This window comes from Oryctolagus cuniculus, chromosome 8 (assembly GCF_051225735.1).
Source record: "Oryctolagus cuniculus isolate XC-2025 breed Fujian yellow rabbit chromosome 8, ASM5122573v1, whole genome shotgun sequence".
Taxonomy (NCBI): domain Eukaryota; kingdom Metazoa; phylum Chordata; class Mammalia; order Lagomorpha; family Leporidae; genus Oryctolagus; species Oryctolagus cuniculus.
This window is the reverse complement of record NC_142874.1, coordinates 74,130,228-74,154,312: the sequence shown is the minus strand read 5'-3', so window position 1 is coordinate 74,154,312 and position 24,085 is coordinate 74,130,228. Positions and strand designations below refer to the sequence as shown.

Below are 24,085 nucleotides of genomic sequence, written 5' to 3'. Positions count from 1 at the left end.
ACATGGGAATTAGTGTTAAGAAGTGAATCAGAAATGCTAAAAATGGAAATCATGATATCAAAGATAAAGTCATTCAAAAGGCAGACTGAGAACAACAAAGGAAAGAACCAGTGACATTACAAGTATGTTGGATATTTTAAATAACTACATTATTGACATCTTTGTGATAACTGCTGACATAAAAAAAATCAACTCCTAAACTCATCTAACATAAACCTCTTGAATAATACACATTTGTGAAATAAATATTTAATATTATACATTTAAATCATGTTACTATAAATAGCATCACTTACAGTTGACAAATCACTTTTATATTAGCATACACTCCAGTTCCTAAAATTTGTAGAACATGAAGATGACATTGTAAACAGAGTGAGAAACCTGCTGTCAATCTGGTTTATTGAGTAAAGAGACTTCCGTTCTTCTCCCCCACAAAGACTGGAAGACTACTTTCTTAACAGGACCTAGAAGGGTGGCTTTCACTGACTATGGAACTGAAGTGCAGTGGGAGAATATTACTATAATGGGAAGAATATTATTACTATCTGTTTCCTCTCAAGTTGCAATTTTATAGCTAAAGAATAAAGTAATACCCAGGAGAGGCCTGATTCAGAATTGCTTTGAAGGCAATTAGGAATGCCTCTTAAAATTAAAAAAAAAAAAAAATAATGCAGACCATAAGCGCTTTTAAAAGGCCAAGCTGAAAAGGAGGCATGAAAAGACAAGGCAATGGTAAGAGGTAAACAGCAGAATGAAGAAGAGCCATTTAACACAACAGACATTTCTCACGTGGAAAGTTCATAGAAAATGTTTAATTGTGTACCAAGCTGAAAAGCGAGCTAAAAGAAAAATGTTGTGTGGGTGGAGGGTAAATTGACCAATGTTAAAGCGTGTGAGACAGAAACTTCCAAGTGCAAAGGTCACCTATAGCAGGATGACCAAAGTGCCGTGAGAGGCACAGGCCGCAGAAGCACAAAGGGCGTCCTAGGAAAAAGAGCAAAACACAGCGCTGGGCATGCTGTAGAGCACTGCCATGCTGCCTTGCTCAGCTCTCCTTGAGATCTAAATTATTTGCGACATCTATCTTGCAGACAGACTTGCTCATAAGTATTACTTGGTGGCCAAATGCTGGTAGACTTGTCTCTACTCAAGAATATTTCTGGTGCTAGTGAATTACTCTACACCATAATACCTTTATATTTTCTACCATTAAAATGGACAAGTCCATTTATCAGGTAGTTTGTCCCTTGTAACTTCTGAAAATTGCTTCAGAATTCAAAGAATGGGATCCTTTGGAAGTTGGATTTATTTACTATTGTTTTGTTTTTTAACAAAGAATATTCTCAAAACATAAATATAAATATATCTTCAGGCACATTACTTTTATTTTCTCATGTAACTTTGATTTTTTTTTTTTTTTGACAGAGTGGACAGAGAGAGAGAGAGAGAGAGAGAGAGAAAGGTCTTCCTTTGCTGTTGGTTCACCCTCCAATGGCCGCCACGGCTGGTGCGCTGCGGCCGGCGCACCATGCTGATCCGAAGCCAGGAGCCAGGTGCTTATCCTGGTCTCCCATAGGGTACAGGGCCCAATCAGTTGGGCCAACCTCCACTGCACTCCCTAGCCACAGCAGAGAGCTGGCCTGGAAGAGGGGCAACCGGGACAGAATCTGGCACCCTGACCGGGACTAGAACCCGGTGTGCCGGCGCCGCTAGGTGGAGGATTAGCCTACTGAGCCGCGGCGCCGGCCTGAATTTATTTCTTTTAAAATAAGTATGGTAGGGCTAGTGCTGTGGCACAGTGGGTTAAGGCCGGCACCCACATGAGCGCTGGTTCGCGTCCCAGCTGTTCCACTTCCAATCCAGCTCCTGATAATGTGCCTGGAAAAGCAATAGACGATGGCCCAAGTCCTTGGACCCCTCCCCTGCACCCGTATGGAAGACCTGGAAGAAGCTCCTGGCTCCTGGTTTTGGATCAACTCAGCTCCAGCCATTGCAGCTATTTGGGAAGTAAACCAGCAGATGGAAGACCTCTCTCTCTCTCACTGTGTGTGTCTCTACTTCTCCCTGTAACTGTCTTTCAAATAAATCTTAAAATAAAATAAAACAAAAAGTATGGTTTCCATGATTAATATTATTGAAGCATAAGATAATCTTACCCTGGTGTGAGTACGAATATGCATCTTCAGTCCGTCATTTTTACTAAATCCTTTTTCACAGTAAGGGCATTGATAGGGACGCTCACCTACAAACAAAAGAAGCCTCATGTCAGAAAAATGTACAGCTAAGCAACTCCTGTGCCATTGCTCCTCACACACTCAGTTCCTGGCCAACACATAATGTATCAATGAGCACATGTACCCAGGAGCACAGACTATGGCCTTCCCCTGTGGAGAGGGCAGTGAATCCTTAGCACTTAGAGTCATAGTATGCAACATTCGCCAGCAGGAGGTTTGTTGTACATTTCTTTTAATACTTGAGCCCAAATTACATTTCCTAATTTTAAGAATTGGTTAGAAATGCTGTAAATTAATCAAGTTGTTCTATCGATACTACTCATTTCAGAGGGTCCTTATTTAACTAGCTCGTTAATAAGCTTTGTTTGTATTTATTTTATTTATTTGAGAGGCAGAGAGACACAGAGAGAGACAGAGAACTCCCCTCCTCTGGTTCACTCCCCCAATGCTCACGATGACCAGAACTGGTGAGGCCCCAGACAGGAGAAAGGAATTCAATTAATGTCTCCTATGTGGGTGGCAGGGACCCAACTCAACTACTTGGGCCATCACGGCTGCCCTTCAGGATCAGTATTAGCAAGAAGTTAGAGTTAGGAGCCAGAGCCAGGTATGAAATCTGAGTATTTCAATATATTTCAATATAACAGGAGTCTTAACCACTAGTTAAGTGGTTCATTTGTTTTTGTCAAAAAAGTTTCCATATATAGAAACTCAGGATGAGTTTCAAAGAAATTCTAGAAAATTGGTTAAAAAGAACCATTGGTAGTAAAACTGAGTGATAGCTATTCATAATTTCTTTTTTTTGACAGGCAGAGTGGACAGTGAGAAAGAGAGACAGAGAAAAAGGTCTTCCTTTGCTGTTGGTTCACCCTCCAATGGCCACTGCCGCCGGCGCGCTGCACCTGGCACACCGCGCCGATCCGAAGACATGAGCCAGGTGCTTATCCTGGTCTCCCATGGGGTGCAAGGCCCAAGGACTTGGGCCATCCTCCACTGCACTCCCTAGCCACAGCAGAGAGCTGGCCTGGAAGAGGGGCAACCGGGACAGAATCCGGCGCCCCGACCGGGACTAGAACCTGGTGTGCCGGCACCGCAAGGCGGAGGATTAGCCTAGTGAGCTGCGGCGCCAGCCATAATTTCTGATATAACCAATTACATCTCCCCTAGAGGTTCTAATTTTAAAAACAGCCAGTATGCTTTGCATTCAAAGGTCAATGCAACAAAATACTTGCTTTTAGTAAATGTAAAATTTTTCTGTCTTCCTATCCCCACAGAGCCAGGCTTTCTGACTGGGAGTGTATGCTCTTCTACTCTCTCCTGCTGGATTTGGTTGTGCATTACTTCAGTGAACTCCTTTACTGGGTCAACGGTGAGCTCCTTGTTGCTCAGTCCAGCGACCACTTTTCTTCCAGCCTTTCCTTGTCCTTTCCCCACCTCTGACCACCACTTCATGAAATGGGCAGCTTCATCCCTGGGTCTCAAGGCCAGCACAGTGTCACATAGTCCCTGGCACTGGTCTCTTGACTTCCATCACTAACATCTGGTGAAACCAGATGCATTGGTGGCCCCACAGAGCTGCACTTTCCAGTCCTTCTCTTGGAGGAAAAGCACCCAGGACCCTCTCTTTGGACTTAACATTGTAAAATGGTGATGACCACCCATATAGGAAAAAGAATTTTAAAAAAGATTAAACTAAAAAAAATAAAATAATGGCAACATGAACAGGAACAGGCCCCTGTGATGAAGCATCAGACTTGCCAACTTCTTTATAACTTTTCACTAGGTATGGCAATTTGGAATTCTTGGTCTTAGTCATGACTCTAGTCATGGCTTTACACAGGAAGTAGAATAAAGGCTTAGTAACACCTAGGAAAAGAGACTCTTATTTTAACCCTAAAGCATTGATTTATCTTATCTTAGTCCTGCACCTATGTTAAGTCATTCTTCAGAACATCTATGTCAACCAGGTTTCCCCATAAGGATATCTCACAAACAACACACATTCAAGATGTGTTATTCTGAATTTATGATTTTTATGTTCTGACCCTGTGTGTCCTGTATATTCAGTCTGGATTAGTTGTATCACATTCATTGGAAAAAGAAACTTGGAAACAAAACTGTACTTAATACGGGATTCATGTTAATCAAGTACATTTTAGCTGATCTTATTACAAAAGCAACAACAAATAGGTAACTATGTAAAAAATTAGGTAACTATGTAAAATGAATTTGTTCATTTACTTAATTAGGGTAACCTTTTTATTATCTATATGTGTTCCATAACATCATGTTCTATACTTCACATATACATATCATGTGTTAGGAGGCTACCCAGAACAAAGAGGTGAGGTGGCCTTACCAGCAACTGGGTATGCATGCACAACCTTGTCCCAACCCTGTTGCAACCCTGTTGCTTTAGAGTATCTGATCAGAATGTAAGTAACCACATAAGGGGGCCAAAGGGGCTTAATGTGTAAAGGGAACTAGCAAAGAGGATATAAGACAAAGCCCTGCTGCATTTAGGGCTCAGCCTTTAGATGTGAACCTGCTGAACCAGTGCCAGCATGGACAAATGCTGCTTCCTGCTAAAAGCCTCGGTGTCCAGCCTCTCCATTCACCCATCCCGCTACATTCCTGGGGGCTCATGGCTGGGATTCAGAGATGGTGTTTTTCACCTTCCTTGTCAAGGAGTATAAACCCTGGGATGCCGCAAGAGGTGACCTCACTCTATAGGAGACCGACGCTCCCAGCATGCAGGGGTAAGGGTCCCAGGAATCAGCCAAGGGAGTGCAGTCCATGGGACTGGTAAGAACCTAGGTTCGTTTTGGTTAGCCTGCCCCTAAGGGGCAGAAGAGGAGCCTGATAACCTTCCAGAATTACCTGAGTAGTCTCATAAGAGATGTAACTGCAATATTAAGGCTCTAGGTGGTGGACTGAAAAAGGCATTAGAGTGCAAATGAATGGTAACAGAGTTCTAACAAGTTCTAACTTAAGCAAAGCCCCAGGCGACTGCAGAGTCCTGAACTGTGGGCTTGTGGTGATCCTCATATGGCTTAGGGCCTGGGAAAAGCAGCAGAAGATGGCCCAAGTATCTGTGTCCCTGCCACCCATGTGAGAGACTTGGATGAAAAATCCTCAATCCTGGTTTCAGCCAGGTCCAGCCCTGGCCATTGCAGTCAATGAACCAAGTAGTGAACCAGTAGATGGAAGATCTCTGTTTCTCTGTCTCTCTTTTTTCTTTATAACTCTTTCAAATAAACAAATCTTTTTTAAAAAGATGGATTTAAACACCGATTTAAACGGAAGCCATATAATAATTATTAGTACAGCTGAAACAAAGAGTCTACTATTAGGCTTTCCTTTATAGTTGAGAAAGTTTAACACCTATTAGCAAATTTCATTCTTTGTAACAACATCATGATCTAGGTAGTCATAGAATAAGTCTACAAACAGGAAAAGTTAAGATACAGAAAAGATAAGTAATGTGCTCAAGATGACACAGCTATTAAATGGTGGAATGTGATTTTGAACCCACTCTTAACCTCTATGCCATCACATAAATTACTAACATGGTTAGCACTTTGTATAAATTCAGTTAGACTTTGTAATGTTAATGACAAAAAAACTCTTTTTCTCACAATGACAGTTAACACTAACCAGATCTTTCTGCTTGGTAGACTCGGTCATTCTTTTAGTTATCAGCACTCATCAAGAAAAAGTATGAGACATGAGTCATGTCTTTAAAAGGCCCCAAATGAATGTAAGTTGTGCTTACAATTAGAAGAAAATACAATATTGACAAACATCACAAACTTCACTGCAAGATTTAGCTACCAGGAGTCATCTTTAATATGCACAGCAGGATAAGCAATATTAAAGAGTAAATAATGGCAAAATATTTTTCATTTAATTAAGGCAAACAGATGAGTTCTTTGCATCTGTCTCTTTAATGTTCTGACAACAAATGGTAATATTAAAATCTGTATTTTCTTGGAATGCATCAAGGAACAAAAAGAAATATGATGTATAATTTCAAAAGTTTGATTTCAATTTGATTTTAAAAGGTGCCACCAAGTGGACACTCTTTGTCTTTTATTTGCTGTCCTAGACTTTGGCAATATAGTTGTGAATAAATTTACAAATAAGTTTTCAAATAGATTTGCTTCTTCCTCAATTTTACTAGTGCAATGAGAAAGACAAGAAAATGTTACAGAAAATACATAAGGTAATTTTGGATACTGATAAATTAGATGAAGAAAAGAAAACAATGACACAGGTTTAAGAGAGACCCCTAAGCAGTGAAGGACAAAAGCTGAAGTCATTACAAAAGACAAAAGAACTGAATGGATGCAGTTTCTTGACGTGAATTTAGCATTATTCAAGCACACTGTTTTGTAACTCCTCATCTTTGAAGTAGAAGTATTTTGGTTTACTGGGTTTACAATAAATGTTCTCTAATTCTCACCCCTGGCACACCTGAGGTAGAGGTAGCTAAGTGTGGAATGTTGGAAAAAGAGCTTCAGAAAACTGGAGATGGCCTTTCAAAGGCAGCTCTGGATGCCAATGGAGCACCTTACCCTGGTCCAGCCTAGCCCCAAACAAGTTACCTTGAGTCTCTGAAAAAGGAAATGCACTATGATGGAAACCATGCACTGATAAGTACAGTTAAACAAATTGGACAAAAAATAGATTCCAATTTAACATACTTCATGATTATAGCTTAGAGACCTTAGTACTATTTTATGCAATGTAATTTTAACTAAAAATATTAGAATTCTAGACCTCACCAAAGGATTGAGATATTAATATTAAAAGAGTATCTCTATATCTCTAGAATCTCTGATAAAAGGATCCCACAGTCACAATTTCACTGAATGTACATCTATCGCTACAGAACTACCTCAAAGGTCAACATTTGGACACAAATCTTATTTAAAGTTTCATGATCACCCAACAAGAAACTTATAAAAAATATTGCAAGTCACTTTTATCATGATATTCTTAAACAATAACATGGATTTAAGAATTGATCTTGACTACGCCATCAGAAAGTTTAGGGTTAATTTTTGTTCATACTACTAAGTACACTTGACTTAGTAGCAGTGATCATGATCAACCGCGAAGATTAAAAGATGCACAAAATGGTTGAGATGATAAATGATATATTTTACCACAATTTTTAAAAAGTACGCAGCTAATTGTGTCCCCTTTGAAAGATCTAAATAAATAAGCAGGATAGCTTAATAAGTAACATATTTATTCACATTTTAAGAGATTTTACTCAGAATAAATATATCATTTATAAGAAGCATTTTAATAATTTTAACTTCTCTTTTGTAATTCAATGTATTTCACTTTAAAACCTATGGAGATTTCAGAGAATTTCTATAATTATTTCAAAAGATGCACACGAGAGAAAATATAATTTAAAATGGAATAAAATGAAAAATTAAAGCGTTTAGAGAGTTTGATGTCAAAATTTTACTTTTTTTAGTTTTCTAACAAAATTCAATTCTGGAGATAGCAACACTCTCAAAAAAAACTCAAAATATATTTCATAAAAAATACTCTTAGATATTTCCATATGGTTGATCTTTAAAATATATGTATTTTTTGGGAATTAGTTGTAAGAAGTTTACATTTATGTTCCACAAATATCAGAAGACTGGCTTATTTCACTTTCGTGGATTAAGGAAATTGTTATAAAACAGCAAACTGCATCATTTTAAATTAAAATTAAAAGAAAAAGTGTAATTATAAAAGTCCCACCCAATCCCTTTTCCAATTCCACCATCCCAAGCCTTTACCTAATGGAGACTCTCATAAATTAGAAATACTCCACAGAGAGAAGTGAAATGCTACACTGACAAATGGGAGTAGCTCAAGTTCATTCTTGGCACCTTTCTGTGAATTGAAATACTTTTTCCCCCCTGCAGCCAAAAGAGCCATGAAAACCCACTGACCTCCCTGAACCCCACCCTGTTACTCTGAGAATATCCCCATTAATCAAACCCTGAGGAATCTCACTGGGTTTGAAGAGGTCAAACCCAAGGACACCATCTTTAAAGGAAAGACAACAAAATCCTGGACTTGACATTTACTCTCTGAGTATTTACAGATATTCTACTTTTAAAAGCTTACAGAGTGCACAATTTTAAGGAAGTGGGCAATCAAATGTAAAAATCAAATAAAGAGACCTTTCCTTCTCAAAATACTTCTGCCACATCAATCAATCAAATTTTTTTCTTAAAAAAAAAAATCCTTTTACTTAAAGGATGCAGCTGCAGTATCCTTCTCCCATTTCAGACAAGTTGCCAAATCAAACTAGGTGAAGTTCACCGGGGAGAGGGAGAAAGAGAAGAGCCATGTGCTCACTAACCTTCCAGTGTGAAATAAAAAAGAGCCAGACTGGTGGAGGGCAAAACAAAAATTAAATTTTACTAATGAAAACAAATATGAGATGAAAATCATGCAAAAAAGTCAAGAGTTAATGAATAATTTAAAACTATAATTAGCTAGGAAGAGAAAGTAAAAGATCCCCTATCAAGAGGCTCTGACTTTGGCTACCAGGTATGTACATCTGTTCCATTACATGTGATTTGTTGGAAAGCAACAAGATGCCTTCATTAGGTCCTTCATGAGAGTGCTGACAGAAGCAAAGTGGATTATTTCACAAACAGGATAAAGACTTGGACTAGCCAGACACTGCCAAAGTTTAGTTTCTGACCAAGAAACAAAAACTCTTCTTTGAATATTCATTCCATGCTGGCATGATAGGGGACAATTTAAGGTAAGGGAGAAGAGTCCTTAATTATTGATCTTATTGTTGAGTTGGATTTTTGGTGTGAAAATCACTAATCCTTTCATCCAGCAGTTGTGTTTTTAGGAATTTCTACCAGAAGTTTCAATTTACCCAGGACTTATGAACTTAGCTCATGCACAGCAGCCATGGAGTGATCAAGCAGTTAAACCCTCAGCTGCCTGCATACGGGAGTTTCCTGTACTTCAAGCCAGCAACAACAAGCCAAGAGTACAGACCTTTAAGCAGCAAGAAGCCCAGAAAATTACTCTCTTTCCTCCAAAACTAGAGAAGATATAAAACCTTCCCCAGCCCTGAAGGATAGTGTGGAGTTGCAGAGAAACAGCACAGAGAATTCTTCTTGGGAGGGGAACAATGGTAGCAATGGAGGAAGAAAATACATATTAAAAATCAAATCTCCTTTCGTTTTCGTAAACTAAAGGAAAATGTTGATGGGTGCAAACTGAATACAGGTATATTATTACAAATGTCAAACTCAATGAATAAAGCTATTGAAATACAGCTGACAAAAACTGCTGCCTCAGCCATTTACATTTTTGAAGATCCCAGTGTATTAGAAAAATGAAGAAATAATAAAAACATGAGTTACAGAAATGATGGTATATTTTAAATGATCCATTTTACAGTCTCCAGATTATATCATTAATTCATGAGATTACTGCTTACAACAGTCTATTTCTGGATAAATGTTACTTCTTCCTCTGTGTCCCTTATTTTGACCTTTAACAAATCTTGACATAAGCGCTGTAATTTTTGCATGAAAATATCAGGGACTGTCATATATTTGAAAAAGAAAAAAACGGATAATGACACTAATTGTACTCACACTACAAAATGAATGTCTCTCTAGTTTTTATATATGCTTGTCAACTAACCCAAAACCAACTGACTGAGTATATGGAAAGGGGAGAGATAAGAAGAATTGATACATTTCAGTGATGTGGTTGGTGGTCAGAAATTACATGAAGTGCTAAAAAAAAATGGAGAAAAGATTTACCTATGAATATGAAAATCACAATCAAACACTTCTTGGGGAAAATCTGAACCTCTTAAAGTACAAAGTTCAGGAAGTAACTCATTTCTTTGCAGAACATACACTCAATATTTCTATTATCTCTTAGATTATGTGCAGGTAGGAGAACACTTGATTTGGCCTAATATTAGTACTGAATCACTTAGAAAAAATATATAGCAAAATAAATATTCTCTCAATTTATGGAGGTCATCTAATTCCTATAAAAAAGTGAAAAACAAGCTTAAATTTTCATTTATGTTTACAATTAACATACTGTTTTTATTAACGATTATTACATAAAATTAATTACTTAAAAGTATTTATAAATGTAGCTATTACTTATTTGTAAAGGTGAACAACATTAAAAGAATGAATTCTATAGAGAAGAACAAAACTAGTGGCTAAAACCCAAGTATAAACACATTATAACATACCAAGCCTTTATTTTTAAGCTGATCCCAAGTATTTACTAAAAAAAATTTAAATATTTCTGAAGACAGTGATTTATTACTACATTCAAACAGCAGTATGCAAGGAAGCCTGGAACAGAAGGACCAACACAGCCGGTATCTATTAACACGGAAAGTTGGTTGGAACTGTAGGCAAGTAATTAACCTTCTGGCCCAGAGCTTTAAAAACTCAAAAGCAGTTCCTAGAATTTCTCTCATAATTTATGAACAACTGATGGAATTCATGTCACCGTCTGTGGATTCCCTCGCTGAATGAGTCCCACTCTCACTGACCCTAGGAAGCTATAAAGCCACAGGAGAACGTGCTCCACTATTCAGCTGACTTGCTAAGTGCCATCTCTGTCGTTCCAGCCTAGGAAACCAGATGATAAATTACAGAGCTGCCACCAGACACAGACCTAAACATTCACCTTCCCCAACGATGACAGCAGCACACTGTACATGCACCTTCACTCATCCTAAACGTGCACTGGGTGACAGCAAACCCTAATCTATGTTTTATAGATGATCTAGGTATTCAGTCTTTTGTTTACGAAAAGACAAGTGTGATGAAACTGGGAACAGAAAGTCAACCAGGGCATCAAAGGAGTATGAGCGCTTGGATTCAGCACAGGCAGATACACAAAAGCAAAACACCAGTGAGTCAGTGGCAATCACTTATGTGATCATCACATGCTTACACCACATTAGGCACCAGGCAAAATTTTTCAAATATACCTTCATGTGTTCCTCAAAACAACACTATGCAGTTGGGAATATTGCTATCCCTGTTTTTTGGATAACAAATCTAAGCTTTGAATAGTTTAAGCAACTTATCTGAAGGCCATGCAGGGAGGAAATAAATACAATGGATACTACAGCCTATCATCTGCCTGCAGGATCCAGGCTTTGGATATGAACCTGATAATAAACAGCACAGTATTCTGGATAGTTGATTTTGCAGAGGAAAAGTTTCTCCATATCCAGGTTAAGGTCTCAGAAAACAGGTGAACAAACTATATGAAATTCTTCAAGTTCTGAAATTGAGAATATTATCTTCTATTTGTTGAAATATCAAGAACATATCACCAAACATTATGGAAGGAAAGTATGCAATTCTATGATAAGTTTGAGTGTAACAGTAAGAATTAGGATGTATGTCAAAAAATAAGATATAAAAACACCAGCAATGCTATATTTGGAATAAGTTTAAGCCTTGACTTAGTTCTAGGTGGATCACATACTAATTGTGTGACCTTGGAGAAACCATTGCATTTTGCAAGGCAACTGTTCAGGCAAGGCTTGAAACATCATTTCTGAAAATCCTTTCTATTCTAAAAGTCAAAATAATATATTTTTAAAATTGATAAAAGCAAATGTCATGTGCTAATTCTAATCACCAAATTACGAAGAGTGAGTAGACTTCAGAAGGTGGGTGTAAGGTTTATAAGAAATAACATTTTCAAAATAAACAGAACAGCAAGTTTTTGCTGACTTTCCCCTAGTGTCAAAAAACAGAGGCGATGGGAATAGGAGGGAAAGGGAGTGAAACAATATGAAGTAAAGACACATCAGGTTGGTCACTAAAGGTAGTAAGATAAATCCAATCAAAACATGAAGGAATTGGAAAGTAGAAAAAAGTTTTTCAACTACCATTAACAAAAATGAACACAGAAACATAAATACTAAGATTGCTCCTAGAACTAACAGACAGGTAGTCATGCAATAGCTAATGTATCACTGTCTCGTAGAATGATCCCTAAGTCTTGAGCCAATAGAAAATACCTATTCTAAGAAAACTGAGAGGAAGGAAACTGCTTTTAATATCACACAAAACCATGCTGCTGCTGTACTAGACAGGAAATCTTGAAAGACATCAACAGCAAACTATAAAGAAGAAACATAAACTGGAGTCATAAAACTGAGAATTACTTTATGTCATAAAAAAGAAAACTGGCTTCCAAATTACTGGTGGACACTTTAAATGTTATAAAAACAAAATGAAATTGACTCCTTCAACATACTGGGGAAAACATTAAAAGACTATTAATACCATAAACATCTCATCACATTGTAGTGTATTCAAAGGTCCAAGTAACAATTAATAATAACCTCCTACAAAGAAAAAAAACAAAAAGAACCCAGCAAAACTAAATGTAATCATCATTTTCTTCTGTATGTTAATGCCCACTATAAAGATGACTCTCGAGTAAATGAATATGTGAATGCAAAGAAAAAAATTAAAGTAATTTTCATTTGGCTCTAAAGCATAAAACTTTTACAGCACTGAAATAGGACTTTTAGAAATTCATTCCCCACTTTATACTGAGAAGCATACAGAATTGTTATCATTCTTGAGGTAATTTTAACAGCTGTGCAGAGTAAGATAGAGAGGTTAACATAAAAATAAAATTTGGAATAAAAATATTTGGGTCTTATTAGCTTGATAGGTCATTTGCATCTCTCAATCTGAGTTTCCTCATCTAGAAGATGAGAACAGTCTTAGAATCCTATTGTGCCAGCTGTGAAATGACTGTTTGAGAGAGCTCCTCTCCTTCAATAAACTTGGATAAGGGCGTGAGTCCCAGCTACCTTACCCTTCAGCATAGTGTCTAGACATAGAAACAGAAAACCAAAGTATAGTATAACTTGAAAGAGAAATTTACATGTGATAAACAATGGGAGCCCCAGTCTCTACTGAAGGAAAAGCTGGCTACGCAGTGAAAATTACTCCACAACCACAAAATAAACAACCCACTTAAGAGGATGGTCCAAGGACCTCAATAGACATTTTTCAAAAGAGGAAATCCAAATGGCCAACAGGCACATGAAAAAATGTTCAAGGTCATTAGCAATCAGGGAAATGCAAATCAAAACCACAATGAGGTTTCACCTCACCCCAGTGAGAATGGCTCACATTCAGAAATCTACCAACAATAGATGCTGGCGAGGATGTGGGGAAAAAGGGACACTAACCCACTGTTGGTGGGAATACAAACTGGTTAAGCCACTATGGAAGTCAGTCTGGAGATTCCTCAGAAACCTGAATATAACCCTACCATACAGCCCAGCTATCATACCATTCCTTGGAATTTACCCAAAGGCAATTAAATTGGCAAACAAAAAAAGCTGTCTACACATTAATGTTTATTGCAGCTCAATTCACAATAGCTAAGACCTGGAACCAACCCAAATGCCCATCAACAGTAGACTGGATAAAGAAATTATGGGATATGTACTCTATAGAATATTATACAGCAGTCAAAAACAATGAAATCCGGTCATTTGCAAAAAGATGGAGGAATCTGGAAAACATCATGCTGAGTGAACTAAGCCAGTCCCAAAGGGACAAATACCATATGTTCTCCCTGATTGGTGACAACTGACTGAACACCAAAAAGGAAACCTGTTGAAGTGAAATGGACACTATGAGAAATGGTGACTTGATCAGCCCTTGTATTGACTGTCGAGGGACAACTTACTACTTTATTCCTTTTAGTATTTTTGTTCTACTTAATATCATTTGTTGAATTCTTTAATTAACACACAATTATTCTTAGGTGTTTAAATTTAACTGAAAAGTGATCCCTGTTAAATATAAGAGTGGGAATAAGATAGGGAGGAGATGTACAGTTTGGCACATGCTCAATTGGACTTGCCCCTAAATGGTACAGTTACAAAGGTGCCAGGGGATTCCAATTCAATCCCATCAATGTGGCATGTACCAATGCCATCTCACTAGCTAAAGTGATCAGTTTCATAATTGATGATAATGATAGGATTAAGAGTCAAAGGGATCACATAAACACAACTAGTGTCTGCTAATACTAACTGATAGAATTCAAAAGGAGAGAATGATCCAACATTGGAAGTGGGACACACAGCAGACTCATAGAATGGCAGATGTCCTAAACAGCACTCTGGCCTCAGAATCAGCCCTTAAGGCATTGGGATCTGGCTGACGAGCCCATGAGAGTATTTTAGGCATGGAAAGCCAAGACACTCTGGGAAAAAGCAAACAAACAAACAAACAAACAAAAACTAAATGAAAGATCTCAGCAAGTGAGATCCCAGTGGAAAGAACGGGCCATCAAAGCAGGAGGTACCTTTCTCTGAAGGGAGGAGAGAACTTCCACTTTGAGTATGACCTGATCTAAATAGGATCGGAGTTGGCAAACTCAAGAGGCTTCCATAGCCTTGGCAACTCATGGCAAGATGCCATAAATAAGATTTACAATTATTAAATCAACAACAGGAGTCACTGTGCACTTACTCCCCATGTAGGATCTCTGTCCTTAATATGGTGTACTATATGAATTAACGGTATAACTAATACTCAAACAGTACTTTACACTTTGTGTTTCTGTGTGGGTGGAAACTGTTGAAATCTTTATATATATATATATATATATATATACACTAAATTGATCTTCTGTATATAAAGATAATTGGAAATGAATTTTGATGTGAATGGGATGGGACTGGGAGCGGGAGATGGGATGGTTGTGGGTGGGAGGGAAGTTATGGGGAGAAAAGGCCACTATAATACAAAAGTTGTACTTTGGAAATTTATATTTATTAAATAAAAGTTAAAAAAAGGAAAATGAGCATACTACAAGGTTATTTGTAATTGTTTCAGTTCCTAAGCTGAGACTCACTCTCATCACACAAAATGGATGTATATGTTAGATCCAGTTTCTTCTATCTTCTTTCTAGTTAGAATGATTAAAAATCAGGCAACTCCAAGCTGAAATTAGTCACAGTGAATTCAGTGCTAGTTGGCCAAATCTTATCCTATATTCCTTAATTTAAGCACTGTTGCTTTAGGATTTTGGTGAACTAGATCTTAAACCACATTATCAACTATTATTTATTATATGTCTTGTTTCCCACCAACTCTATAATGAAGCAATGGGATAAAGAACGAGAAGGAGGAAGCAAAGAACCTACCTATCCTATGTGAATGGGCTCAGTTCACAAATGGGGAAGTTTTAGTGTTTTCTTCTTCAATGTTAGCAATTTTTGGAGCAATTTCTACAGATTTCTGTAGGCATTAAAGAAAGAAATGATTTTATGGTAAATTAAATTTAGATTCAAATCCATTGCTTCTCACTTTGAAGCCAGAATCTTTCCCTCTGTCTTTCAAGTACTGCAACCTATTTGAAGGCTTTTTAAAATTTATTCATTCAGCAACCATTCATAAGTTCTTTCTCTATGCCAGGAAGTAAAATTTAAGTTATGGATACAGTTCTAAAGGAAGTGAGAACCTCCAGGCCACTGAAGATCATAGGGCACAAGTAATTGGAAGGCAGCTCTATTGAAAGTAGTATAGAAACATGGATTACACCAATCTAAAGTGGTAAGTCAGGTGACACACCTTGGGGAAAGTCACACCTAACTGGAAACTGGAGAAAAGCAATAGAAGCTCAGTAAGAGAGCCTGGAACGCATTCTGTGAGAGGGGTTGGGATTTGATGACTTTCATGAGAAAGCCGGGGCACAGGCATGTTTGCAGGAGGGAAGGGGAAGCCACTGAGAGGTTTTCAGTGGGGTAACAGAAAGACTGGGTGAGCTTTATCGATTCTTCTCTAGAGGATATACTTATCGTTCAAGGCATTTCAAATAAAACACCTGAAAAATCCATGAGAGTAACAGATTTTGTGGAATTCCCTTTTCAGGGAGATAGTCCTAGTATCCTCTAAAGGGATAAGCAGGAAGTAAAGAAATTTGGCTTCTTCAGAATAATCTGAGTTTTCTCTGAGCAGCAGCTATACGAAAATTAACAACAGCAAGTCTAGCACTATCTAAGCAATATGTCTTCCTGTTGAAAGAACAAAGTTCTGAGGAAGCAAGCATTCAAAAGTGCCAAGCTATGAAGCAGGCTGTTCAGAAAAAGCTTCTCAGCTGCATTTAGGTGATATGTATAATCACTTAGCTGCTGACATTGGAATAAACACGCCTACTTATTTTAAATAATTAAAAATTCAAAAATGAGAAAACAGAAAAGAATAGTGCACTTAAAACTATATACATTCACTTACAAGATACTTCAGAGGAATGGAAATAAAAGATAATACACACTTTCTATAATTTTTTGAATTCCTCTCATAGGGTTAATATATCACCATACATGCCTTCTCATTTTCTTTTTTAACACACACTATTCTAAGCACTCCTTTTTCCTGACCCACTTGAGTAGAAGATACAGATAGATCTCAAACCTAAATACTTTAACATGTATTGTCTGGTAATAGTTATGTGCATAATCAAAATATAAGCTTACTGTACATTAAATATTTTTATTAGAACATTGTTATTATTGAAAACATAAAAAATCACAACTGTTCACATTTATAGGACAAATAATTTACCATTTAATAATTTACTAGTTTGTATTGACCATTTTTATCATATTATATATGAATGATATATTAAACCATATTTAATATATTAATATATATATACTATTAATAAAGAGCCCTTAAGACTTTAATATATAAATGCTTAATTCTTAGGAAAAAATTATCATTATGTTTTTGTAACTTATTTTCTCATTTCTTTTCATGCTAATTGGTTTATATCTATATCACTTTATTATCTACACAAATATTCCAACTTATTGACATATACCAAAATTAATTTAACTAGTCCCTTCAATGTTGGATATATGGACTTTGATGCTAGTTTTTTTTTATATGTACAGTTCTAGGAAGAGAAAAATATTCTTTGTATATACAGAATTTATTGCCCATAATCTCTTTTTGGATTTAGAAATCAGGCATCCCTTGGATATATGCCTAATAAAACTAAGAATTTTTTTCAACTTTTATTTAATGAATATAAATTTCCAAAGTACGACACTTACAGATTACAATGGCTTCCCCCCAATACCGTCCCTCCCACCCACAACCCTCCCCTTTCCCACTCCCTCTCCCCTTCCATTCACATCGATTCATTTTCGATTATCTTAATATACAGAAGATCAGCTTAGTATACACTAAGTAAGGATTTCAACAGTTTGCTCCCACACAGAAACATAAAGTGAAAAATAATAGATGATTTTTTTTAAATGATGATGAAATCAGAGCAGACCTATTGTCATGTTTAATCCCAGTGAGAGTCAACTTGGGAATTGATAATTTCTTTTTTTTTTTTTTTTACAGAAGATCAGTTTAGTATGCATTAAGTAAGGATTTCAACAGTTTGCACCCCCATAGAAACACAAAGTGAAATATATTGTTTGAGTACTCATTATAGCATTAAATCTCAATGCACAGCACATTAAGGACAGAGATCCTACATGAGGAGTAAGTGCACAGTGACTCCTGTTGTTGACTTTACCAATTGACACTCCTGTCTATGGCATCAGTAATCTCCCTATGCTCCAGTCATGAGTTTCCAAGGCTATGGAAGCCCTCTGAGTTCTCCGACTCTTATCTTGTTTAGACAAGGTCATAGTCAAAGTGGAGGTTCTCTCCTCCCTTCAGAGAAAGGTACCTCCTTCTTTGATGACCTGTTCTTTCCACTGGAATCTCACTCGCAGAGATCTTTTTGACAGAGTGTCTTGGCTTTCCATGCCTGAAATACTCTCATGGGCTTTTCAGCCAGATCCGAATGCTTTTAGGGCTGATTCTGAGGCCAGAGTGCTGTTTCGGACATCTGCCATTCTATGAGTCTGCTGAGTATCTCACTTCCCATGTTGGATCACTCTCCCTTTATTTATTCTATCGGTTAGTGTTAGCAGGTACTAGACTTGTTTATGTGCTCCCTTTGACTCTTAGTCCTTTCATTATGATCAATTGTGAACTGAAATTGATCACTTGGAATAGTGAGATGGCATTGGTACATGCCACCTTGATGGGATTGAATTGGAATCCCCTGGTATGTTTCTAACTCTACCATTTGGGGCAAGTCAGCTTGAGCATGTCCCAAATTATACATCTCTTCCCTCTCTTATTCCCACTCTTATGTTTAACAGGGATCACATTTCAGTTAATTTTCAACACTTAAGAATAACTGTGTATTAAGTACAGAATTAAACCAGTCATATTAAGTAGAACAGACAAAAAAACTACTAAGAGGGATAATGTATTAAGTTGTTCATTAACAGTCAGGGCTATGCTGATCAAGCCACCGTTTCCCATAGCGTCCACCTCACTCCAACAGGTTTCCCTCTTGGTGTTCAGTCAGTCGTCACCGATCAGGGAGAACATATGGTATTTGTCCCTTTGGGACTGGCTTATTTCACTCAGCATGATGTGTTCCAGATTCCTCCATTTTGTTGCAAATGACTGGATTTCGTTGTTTCTTACTGCGGTATAGTATTCTAAAGAGTACATGTCCCATAATTTCTTTATCCAGTCTACCGTTGATGGGCATTTAGGTTAGTTCCAGGTCTTAGCTATTGTGAATTGAGCTGCAATAAACATTAGGGTGCAGACCGCTTTTTTGTTTGCCAAAAAACTAAGAATTTTAAATGTCAAGGCCTAGTTTTGATATGACAAAGAAAACTGAATTTATGAAAGGTTATTTCCGTGGTCACCATGTTTAAGCTCAAGAAATAAATTAGTGAGACATAGTTCAGAATTCAAAATACACCAAAATGAGTTTTTCAATTAAGTTCTCCTTTGAATATATGTTAAAAAGAAGGTAATTAATCAGGAACATGCATATTCCACGTATTTTACCAAGTTAAGAAATAATCTGTTGATTATAATTTTGATAAACATCATAAAATTAAGTCAATTGTTTTTCAATGGTCAACTAAGATTTTGCTTATAAAACCAAGTTAAGAAAATTTTAGCACATTCCACAATTTAAGATCTTGAGGGCCAGCCCCACGGCTCAACAGGCTAATCCTCCGCCTGCGGCACCGGCACACCAGGTTCTAGTCCTGGTCAGGGCACCGGATTCTGTGCTGGTTGCCCCTGTTCCGGGCCAGCTCTCTGCTGTGGCCTGGGAAGGCAGTGGAGGATGGCCCAAGTGCTTGGGTCCTGCACCCCATGGGAGACCAGGAGAAGCACCTGGCTCTTGCCTTCGGAACAGCGCGGTGCGCCGGCCGCGGTGGCCATTGGAGGGTGAACCAACGGCAAAGGAAGACCTTTCTCTCTGTCTCTCTCTCACTGTTCACTCTGCCTGTCAAAAAAAAAAAAATCTTGATAAAGTTGGAAGAAAAAAAGGATATTCAAAATGAAAATTCTAATCCTTTGTAATTTAAGGAAAAAAATCTAAGAAGGAGAAAATAAGAAATAAGATATTATATCAATCAGTAAAACCTTGCACACAGTATTAATGAACAGAATTCCTTTACTTTAGTGGTCTCAACAGCAGTGATATTATAGAAAAATTTTAGAAATTATATTTATGAAAATTAACTGACCAACTATTACAAAACATTACTAAGTATTTTACTGATATAACTTATTCTTCCCAAAGAACCTAAAGATAAAATAGGGCTTACAGAGGTAAAATAAATTTGCTCAAACGTACACAGCTGGTTAGTGATGGACGCAAGGATTTGAACTCATATCAGTTGTTTCCAAAGCTCCCGCTCTTTCCTTTATGCAAGACTGACTCCCGTGGCAGGGAAGAGCAGAGTAGGAAACACATTGGGCCTGATTCTACTAACAGGACAACTCTAGTTGGGGAAAGTTATTTAATCTCATTATAACTCAGTTCCCTAATCTCTGACTAAATAATGTCAAATTATCAGTGAATAATTTAAGAACAGAATAATCCAATAGGAAATTTCTTTCATAGTTAAATTCTGTAGTATAACTCAAATATGCCCAAATTTGAAAAGTCCTAATGCTTTTCAGTCTACAATCATGAAGACACCATTCTCAGCAGAGTAATGCACAGTTCTTATACAAAAATAGTCCACTGGGCAAACTTCGTACTCACCCAGTGGCTTTCTAAAATCTACATTCCAGTAAAAGGCAGTGACACTGGACATTAACATACTATCATCGACAGCAGCAGAAATTATTATGAAGAACATCATTACTACCAACAGTGGGAAACACCACCAAACTGAGCCATCAGGTTGAAGAAATGGTCACAGATAAACAGAATTCCCTGTCAGAAGGAAGCTTATTTGCATGGGTCAACACATTCTTCTCTGCTCATCCATCTCACAGGCCACCAAATGCAGACAGACAGGTATGTGCACACACACACAACCCCACAGAGACATGCATACACACACACACACACACACACACAGAGTAATCTTTTTCTAGGTATTCATCACTGGCTCAAGGGTCTGTTCCAGAGCACTATTTTTCAATATATGGCTAGTGTACTCCAAGACTCTTTCACCAGGCTTGCAAGGTGAAAACTACTATCATAACACTTATCGCATTATTATAAAAGTAATGGTAAAATTACTGGCATCTTGGGACGCAGCAAATTGCAATACTCGGCACTCTATTATTCACAGGCCCACACTCACAGCAGAAATAAATACCAGTTTCATTCAAGAACATCTGTGATAAAATAAAAATTAACTGAACTAAAATTTAATGCTTGAGTACCAACTGTTTAATTTTCTTTTGAAAAATCAGGTATTAAGCTAAAGCATCTGTAATACACACTGAAGTATGAAAAAAGCACTTGCATGATTGACTTGTGAGCTGAAATGGCAGTTTTTCATGAAACATTTTTACATGAAACAAAATGATTAACTATGGTTATTAAAAATTGGGTATTTGGTGATTTTTTGAAAATAAATGAGCCTGTCATTTACAAAAAGAAATAACAGTATTTTAAATTAAATACAAAAACTAAAGCAATCAGACAAAATCCAAAAGTTTGGAAGACTTGATCTGCTACCATGTGCTTGAAGGCCTCTAAAAGAAATAAAGAAATGATAATATTTCTCCTCAAATACAAGAATTAAAACAGTCAGGCAGTTTAGAATTCTTTAACATGTATATCTGCTAAAATGCACTTGAAGGTTCCTCAGTACTCAGACTATCTAATGAGCTTAGAAATGGTATTATCAGATGTGGAAGATCTACACAGTATCACACAGTACCTGTGCATCTTGTTACATATTCATTCATAGGTAAAAATCATTCAAATGACAACACAGGACAGTTGATTTTATGTAACAAAATAGGAAAAGTTTATTGAGATTATTGTTGGTCCCACATAACAAAGCTTTAAAAAAAGCATTCTTATAAGTTTTAGTGTAGAAACAAGTGTTTAAAATTATTTGACAAACACTATTAAGTTACTGTCCCCTCTAACCACATATCTGCTACCAAAAAAACACACTGCAGCAGGATAAATGAAGAAACAGATACTAGAACCCAGCTGTTGCCTCTTGACCCAGACAGTATAGACTTTTAGAAATGTAAAACAATGTCTCCATCATTCTCACTAAATAATTTTTGGCTTGGAGAATGCAATTATTGTCTATAAAAATATGTTAACATATAATGGGGTTATTACTAAATTATTCATGGTTTGGAAAATGTAGTTATTTATAAACATGTTATATTGCCATGTAGTGGGTTTATTGTTGTTTTTTCCTTAACAAATTAACAACTAAATATTTTTACATTTTCTAATATGGTAAACACATTTAATTTCTAATGTGGTAAACAGATATAGATACAAACCACTGACACAAAAGCCTTCCACGGTCTTCAATTTTGCTTAAGGTTGCCCCCATCTGACCCCATCCCACTGTCACTCATGTTCCTTGCCACTTCATTGTGTTTCCATTAAATAATATATAGCTAAATACTTCCTGCAGGATAGATCATGATCCTTCCCTATGCCATGCTATAGTACAATCATCAGTTGCTATGCCTAGCATTGAGAAGAGTTTCATCAAATCATGAATACAGGAAGAGAAAAATTGAATTTAAAGAACTCTGAGCCAGGTTGTAGCTTGGGAGTGCAAAGAGAGGCACATTATTTGGGAGGTAGAACAAAGTAAATAGAATGCCAGCAAAAGCTATATACCAATGCAAACATCCTCTCTCTGTATATATCTATGTTTTGCTTTTCTGCATCTTAGCTGAACTGTTTACACGTCGATGGTCAGTTCTCTTGGGTAGAAATCTTATTTAATAGGCCATAATCTATACATATGGTATAGATTTGCATGTACAATAAATAACCAAATCATATACAGAATGATTTGGATTTTACAATATTTTTAGAGTATATATGATAAGGAACATAATATAGGACAACAATAAAAAATATATCTTTAATATTTTTATCCAAGAGAATTTTTAGAGCTCTTTATTGCAACTTTATAGAGGATAACAGTAACTAAAACTTTGGAAGTAATTACTAGTTTAATTGCTTTATTCTTCTCCAGTGCTTGTCCTTCCCAAGAGTAAAATAAAATGTAAGCACACAGAATTCTCAAGGATGCAATTATTTCCAATAATCAAGTATTTTACTTGATTAGTTAATTTTTATGTTGGAACCTATGCTTTAATGCATTCTGACTTTAACTGGAGACCATTATGCTTAGTGAAGAAAGCCAGTCCCAAAAATACAAATATCATATGCCTTCTCTGATATGTGAGACTTAAGGCAGAATTCAAAAAAAAAGTATAGAAATGAAATTAATATCTTTTGATCTGATTGTTGTTTTTAACCATTGTTTATATTTCTGTGGAACTGGGTCTTTCTACTTTCTACTCGTGGAGTAAAATTATGTTTTTGTAAAAACTTAAAAAAAAAAGAAAGGAAGGAAGAACGGGGATTGAGGGCGGGAGAAAGGAAGGGAGGAAAGTATGCTTATATTCTTAGAATTGTACCTACAAAATGAAATGAAATCTGTTCTCTTCATCTTAGTAAAATAAAAGAATGATTAAAAAATAAATAACTCATGTTATTTGTGTGATGTAAAGATAAATTTTATCTAAATTTACTCACAATAAAATAAAGACACACTAGACCAAATATAATTCAGTTACATCATGGCAATTCACAGCATTACCATAAACCTATTACTTGATATGCAGATAAAATACTTTTCCTATTGCCTTCCTTGCTCTCTTCTCGTGCACCAATTACATTCCAAGCCGAAAACTCTGAGTTATACTGTAGGTGTAGCATAAAGACATCTTCTGAGAATTTTACTGATACAGAATGGAAGGCTGTTGATTTTACTCTTGCTTTCACCTCATGCCAACTCCACCCATCCCCAAAGACATGTAAGAAAGGGGCATCAAAAGACCTCAAACACCAGGAGCAGATGGCACAAGCTGTTCCCAGACTAAAGAGTTCTGCCTCCTCTTCACTAATTACTCACTGCTTCCCTGTAGTGAGTACATGGTGCTCATGGCCATGGGCAATGTCTCCAAGATGACTCTCGGCTGCTCACTTCCTTCTGCTGCAGGGCACTGTTCATTTTGCTGATCTCTACTTCCACAACAGAAAGCCTGAAACCTCTCTTTCTCTCGATAACTTCTAAACACGACTTTCCTTTCCTCTTTCCACAGCCATCCTGTGTAATGCTTGATCTGCTGTTGATTATGTGTTTCACTTCAAAGTATTTGGCTATTTTAAGACAAGAAATACTAAATTGGCTG

General features: G+C 36.9%; 1 protein-coding gene across 2 annotated transcripts in view; it reads right to left on the bottom strand.

Annotated features, from left to right (window-relative positions):
* Positions 1-24,085, bottom strand: part of PRDM5 (PR/SET domain 5) — a 250,855-nt gene that overhangs the window by 54,722 nt on the left and 172,048 nt on the right. For both annotated transcript variants that reach the window (XM_089302575.1, XM_089302574.1), the window contains one exon: positions 2,160-2,245. In XM_089302575.1, the coding sequence (XP_089158701.1) occupies positions 2,160-2,245 (86 nt within the window). The remainder of the gene's footprint in view (positions 1-2,159; positions 2,246-24,085) is intronic.